Below are 6,768 nucleotides of genomic sequence, written 5' to 3'. Positions count from 1 at the left end.
GAAGGGATGAGAAGATAAGTTTATTTTCTATTTAAACATAAAAACAGCATTTTAATAACAACTAAAGKTGACATAGATACTTTATTATGGTATAGTATTTAAATATATGCCTGAGAAACACATAATATTGGCCCTTTAATAGGATGTTACGCTGATGATATCAAGCTTTACTTAAGAACATTGGAATGTCATACTGGAAATGACAAGATGATCATTAAAGGGGTTGAACTACAAGAAGGCAACAATGGAGACATTCAGGCAGGTACCAGGACAAGWATGCACTCAATGAYCTTCCCWGCAGATTGAGGAAGTGGATGATATAAAAGAAAATGCTACTGGTGGCTGAAGACGGCTGAAGAACATTACAAAGGCACTGGTCAKGCAGCTCAAGAGGCCGGCGTTTACCACATGTTACAAGACCAAGATGAGACCGTGTGACATTCAATTCCAGTCAAGAGTCATTTGTTGACTTTAAATCAACAAACAAGACTTTKTTGACTTGACACGGCATACCCTAAGTAGAAGATAAATGTGATCAATCAATCGAACTAATCTACATTAAATAAAACAGGTACAGCAGCTCTGGAAKCTCAGGGTTYCATTTAATTGTTGCWGTGRCTCCTCCTCTGAGCGATTGGGATTAATTGACTTATCTCAGTAGGTGGAGGCTGATTTCCTCTGCTGTTCACAGTCGGAGCATTAGTGTACCTCACATTCCTCTGCGGAWCACACAGGTAGGACAGAAACAGAGCCACGCAGGTTGTGTGTTTTTGTTGATGCTATTGAGTTTTTTTCCTATATAAGTGTGAAGTTATCAACTTGTTTTTGAGTATTATTTGATGACAATGCCTTGTATTCTTTGTATTGACGTATGTTTAATTTAAAACGTGTTAAATTCAGTCAGAATCATGATGTTCTGAATGGTAAAACTTTGCTCATCTTACAAAATATAGAGTTTACCAAAGAGACTGGGTCCATTTTTATATTTTTTATTTTTTGAGAAACTGGGTTTCAGTTTTTATCTCCATAGTGTACCAAGAAAACATTTCATTTTTTCTCTATATGCAAATAAATGACTGTTTTCAGTCATTTAAAAATGTCACTAAAACCTCCATCTGGATAATTAACATTTTGATTTGACTTGGCTTTGGTAACTTTAACTGGGAAATTTGTTTTGTTGGAGTATTCAGAATAAAAAGACACAACGTCTGATTGATGTTGATAGTTTCTGGATCTGTTACTTGAAAAGTGTTAAATACTGTATATACACTGCTTTAATCTAATTTAATATTTCTATATAATCATACATATCAACGTTCAGATATTTCTTGTAGCTTCAGCCTGTGGATCTTATTCTGTGATGTTTAGTTTAAGCCTTCCTTGCTATTGCCATGTGTCTGAGCACTTTACACGTTGCACTTCAGGTTAATCCAGGTGGTTTGTTYCTCTGGATTATGGCACTAATGGAGGATAATCATTCTCTGTTAGCTTCAGGTTTTCTACATTATTTTGAATTTTACTAATTTATCAATCAAATTCCTCTATTTGTCCATTTTGTTCAAACATCTTCAAGAAAAACAATTAACTGTCCATTTTCACTCACTCACTTTAGACCACACTCTACCCAATTACAGAAATGCATCACATGAAAAAAACAGTCACCAATAAATATATACTGTAAGTTTATATCATATGAAGCTAAAAATGTACATAAAGTTCTTGATCATTTGCAGTTGTGAAAATATTTATTTGTCATCCTTTATATTTGTGTCTCAGTGGACATTTATACTTGAGTTTCTACAGACTGAAGAACTTCCTTAACACCTGTTGTTGGTTCTGCTCATAGTTGACTGTCTTAAGGAGCTTACCAAACACCTTCTGCTCTTTTCACAGCATTTGCATCTACAGCTTGATCTGCAGGATAGGACCAACATCAGAAGGAAAATCCTTCAGCCGTATCTCAGAAACAGTCTTTTGTTCACTGCTGTTGACAAAATAGAGAAAATCCTTCAGCTGAAGTTGTGTAACAACTGGCTCAAAAATAGCCAAGGGACGCAAAGCCACATCTTAAAATAGCTCTCAAAGATTACCAACACTACCAGTAATGGGTAACAGCAAGAGTGGAGCTGTGTCCAAGGAGMTCCTCGAGGACCTGAAACTCAATACCAAGTTCTCAGAGACTGAGATAGTCCAGTGGTATGAAAACTTTAAGAAGCAGTGTCCAACGGGTCGTATCAGCAAAGAAGAGTTTCAAAACATCTACAGCAAGTTCTTCCCTGAAAGCGATGCCAATACTTATGCCCAACACGTCTTCCGTTCTTTTGACACTAATGATGACGGCACACTAGACTTCAAGGAGTACATTATTGCCCTCCACATGACGTCAACAGGAAAGACCACAAGTAAGCTGGAATGGGCCTTCTCGCTGTATGATGTGGACAAAAATGGATACATCACCAAGTCAGAGGTCTCAGAAATCTGCTTGGTGAGTTTTGAAAACATTTAAACCTACACACCAACTAAAATATAGATAACACTATTATCAGCATACAGTGTTACATCATTCTGTGTTTAACAATTTCCCATCCAACTCCTGTATGTACAGTATATGATTTGTTCTGTTCTGAGCCACAGGGTGCCTCAAAAGGGGAAGTGGTGGGGCACACTSTGTACAGGTTACCTGGTCTTTGCAGGGCCAAGAGAAAGACACACAGGACAATCAATCATGCACACACACATGTCCAAAGACATAACGTAACATGAATATTTGTTATCAAACTATGTRTAGTCACAAGAGAAAACAGAGCAACTCAGCTGAGATTTGAACCAGCAAGCTTTTTGTTGTGTAGCATCAGTGCTAAACACTCTACTACTGTGGCTTTGTGTCAAACTATTTTGATGGATAATTAAATGTTATTTCAGTTCTATCAGCTGAACACCGGCAAATATAACATTTTTTACTTAGTAGTAAGCCTAATAATATGATTTCACTGTAACAGTTATAAATACTAATTAACTTTCTATTGTGTCTAAAATCAACACAAATAGTAATGTTATTTTTCTACTYAGCCTTGCAAAATTCTGAACTACACTTTGCACTTAAACTGGTTTTCTGAGGCATTATGCCTCTTATTGGAGTTGTCATTTCTATTTGGGGGTTTTCATTATAGAGTAAAAGGACACATTCTAGTATAACCTCAACATATGTTGAAAKAATTGTAAATATTTTTTTCAGACAAATCAGTGCAGGCTGCTGACTATTTCTTATTTATTATTGCAGGTTTATTGGAAACAGAAACAATGAAACCATGTTATTTTAAAAAACGAGCAATAATTTTGTAGTTATACTAMAGTTCCAGACCTGGTGATTATACATAAATATAATGACTATTCCACAACATTGAAGCAGTGAGGCGTTTATGGCAGGGTTTAACAGCAAAGTTCTCCAGTGATTTATTTTAGTGGAGTCTGACTTGATAATTAACTGTTAATAATATTTTTGAGCAACCTAGGCTAAACACCAAAAGGCATCCAGGAGGTAGGCCTATAACCTTCATGCTGTGAGGCACCACCATGCAAACAACAGATTGTTAACTAACGAGTATCAGGCATGGGCTTCTCAATCTAAATTTAAACAGGAAAATTATTTTTAGATGTGACATGACTGATTTTAAACTTAATAACTTTTTGCTTTTTGTTCAGTTCTATGACAAGGTTGTTGCTAAATTTATTTGAGGTTGACAAGTCACAGCTTTATCCTTGTTAGGTAACATATTTTAAGGATTAGGCTTTCATTTACTCTGATAAACAGTTTAAGCTGAGGACGGAGGCTGCAGAGAGCTTTGGAGCGAGACAAGGCAGACGTCTAAGGGAAAGCCTGTAGCAGTAAAACAATACATTTTTTGGTCATCTAAATGTCTGTTAATGTTATGTCACAAATTGTCAGCAGATTWAGTTTTATTGCTTGGGAGACATGGATTTTCAAATATTATAAAGCAATTCCTAAATATTCCAAAAGCACCATTTAGGAGATTTAGATTAATACAAGTAATTATAATACAAATACAAATAATATAACACAAACAATTTTTACTTTATTAATCCCCAATAAAGACATTAATTCTCTGCATGTTTCAATTAGAGCAGAGGGCTGCCATCTAAAGTCGGCCTGGGGAGCAGCTGGAGGGTTAAGTGCCCGGCTCAGTGGCCTACAGTGGGGCAAATAAGGGTGAAAGCAAAATGCAAACTGCAAGAAAATGCCTAAAATGTATTTTGGAATCATCTAGACAAACGCATTTGTACAAACTTGCGGCAAAATTTCAGCCAAAAGTTTTCACAATGAGTTTGTGCAATTTTATCATTCAGTGTAATTCCAAGTAAATCTTAATTTTCCTGTAATTTTGTGTCTCCAACTGGTCACCAATAGCCTGGTTGCAGCACAGTGAGATACTACCTTTAGAAAGTTGATGATTTTGTTGAAAACTGTAAAATGTATTTTAAAAATGTATAGTTACTTTCACAATACATTGTGATACATTACGCTAAATTACAATAGATTACAAAACAATATGGTACAATGCAATATAATGTGATACGATACGATACGATGCGATACAATGTGATGCGATGCGATACGATACGAAATGATGCGATACGATATATTACGATACGATGTGGTACGATATYAAAGAATACAAAGGGATATGGTACAAAATACTTTTAAACCCTTTGGTCAAAATCTGTTTAGACCCATGCAAAAATATATAAAACACTGTAAATGATTAATTGAATTCCTAAAAGGTTATTAGCAAGAACTGACACTTCTTGCTATTTGTTCTAGTTGGCAACAAAATTAAAAAAGCTTTTCTTTAACCAGGTAGAAAAAGCTGTCATTTCCAAGCAGCCACATTTATAGTAACCACATTTTAATTTAAAAGATWACAGCAATATAATCACGGAGCAGAGCTAGAGGTTCCCGAAAATCAGACAGATTAATCTTTGTGATCCCAGCAACAATTTGCTGTTTTTGTCAAGAGCTGGAAGATYGGTTTATAAAATCATCAAATTTAGAATGCAATGGCTCCAGTCACTCATGGCAGAGGGAGATTTTACAGGATTACAGTAAAACGACAGGAAGTTTCCACCTTTTTACCAGAGAAGGTAGTTTATGTTTGAATTTAACTGACATAAAATGAGTGTAAAACCTAAAAAATCTCACCTGTTGACCAAATCTTTTGTTCTTCCCTTTCTTAAAGGCAATTTTTAAGCTGATTCCAAAAGATGAAGTGGGAGATTTACCYGAGGATGAAAACACACCTGAGAAGAGAACAGATAAACTTTGGAAAATCTTTCAGAAGGGCGAGAATGGTGAGATGGCAAAGAGTTCATAAAATCCCAGATGGATAATTAGTTTACATTAACTTGAGGGGTTTAAAGTTTACATGATGTCATCTTTCCTCATCTTTTTAGGAACYGTCTTTTGCATCACCTCATTATGTAAAAATATGTTTGTTTTCTTTTTCAATTCAGATCGAGTCGCTGAGGGAGAGTTCATCCAAGTGCTGCTGGAAAACGAAGAAGCTCTTCATCTGATTCAGTACGAGCCTTCAAAATAAAACGTCTCTCAGACCGATCCTTCATTCCCCCAGTTTCTGTCATTCTGTTAGGACGGCGACTCCTGACAGTTTCCTGAAMACAGATGATTTATACCCCAGAATAAATAATGAAATATATTCTCCTGCTTGCTTTTTCATAACATGTGTTCCCTGCACACGTGTATTGTAGTGTGTAACATTAAAGAAAGTGCTCATGTAAAAAAAACATCCATATCTACACTTAAACAATCCTAAGATTTCCAACAAATGACCATTAACTGCTTCCTGTTGAAACTTAAACACATTCAAATAAAATGTGGATGTTTTGTTTTCTGCAGAAGCAATCACTATTTTTGTACACAGACTGCATTAAATGAAGCACATTCATTTATTCCTGACAGCATGTATTTAGTTTAGACGCTTTAAAAAGTGGTCATAAAGATCTGTTATTCATGATAAAGTGTCCTGTGCATTAGTTTAACTATCATCCTATGAAACTCCTCACCTGTTTTTTGTTTGTTTTATTCGGCATAATAATTGGCTCAATTTTACATGTTTGATGTTTAGTGATGAAGGTGAAAAAGTAGGACAAGACCTGGATTTCCTTTGTTATAAAGTCTACAAACGTGAACAATAAAGTTCTAACAAATAACAGTTGTCTTTTATGTATCTGTTTTCAAGATAAATTGAAATGCAGGATGTTGTTAGATGTGAACATATTTGTTATAATTTATTGTAATTTATTATTTTAACATAAAATGCAAAATTTTAGTTACTTATGTTAATGGGGTGTTATTTAGTGACACTTTTGACTGGTGCGGCTTAACAAAATAAACTGCTCCTAATCCTATATTATAGTTAATTTATGTAATTTTACACATATAATGATTTTAATAGCAAAACAATTTAAAGTCAAGGTTGTAAATATGTCACTGATCTCTTTATAATTAAAAATAACTCAGCATTTTTCTCTKTATAATGTGATTGTTGTATAACTTTGTAATTACACTCCTCACATAGTTCTGTTGGACGACCCGGTTCTTCTCAGCCTCACTGCCWAAATTAAGTCAATCCTTCTCTGTCTGCCTGAATGAAGAGGATTACTGACATAATCTCCTGTCCAACAATGAAAAGCATCTGTCAAAAATATAAATCTCTACATATACATATATAT

At 34.9% G+C, this 6,768-nt stretch overlaps 1 protein-coding gene across 1 annotated transcript; it reads left to right on the top strand.

Annotated features, from left to right (window-relative positions):
* The first annotated feature begins 1,893 nt into the window (after window positions 1–1,893).
* LOC106519589 (recoverin) lies at window positions 1,894–6,247 on the top strand. Its single transcript, XM_014011323.1, has 3 exons — window positions 1,894–2,485; window positions 5,256–5,367; window positions 5,530–6,247. Exons 1-3 carry the CDS (start codon window positions 2,105–2,107, stop codon window positions 5,613–5,615), a joined length of 579 nt encoding a protein of 192 aa, XP_013866777.1. The 5' UTR covers window positions 1,894–2,104; the 3' UTR covers window positions 5,616–6,247.
* The last annotated feature ends 521 nt before the right edge of the window (window positions 6,248–6,768 follow it).

This window comes from Austrofundulus limnaeus, unplaced genomic scaffold, assembly GCF_001266775.1.
Source record: "Austrofundulus limnaeus strain Quisiro unplaced genomic scaffold, Austrofundulus_limnaeus-1.0 Scaffold79, whole genome shotgun sequence".
NCBI lineage: Eukaryota > Metazoa > Chordata > Actinopteri > Cyprinodontiformes > Rivulidae > Austrofundulus > Austrofundulus limnaeus.
The sequence above is the reverse complement of the archived record's forward strand: the minus strand, read 5'-3'. Positions and strand labels throughout refer to the sequence as shown.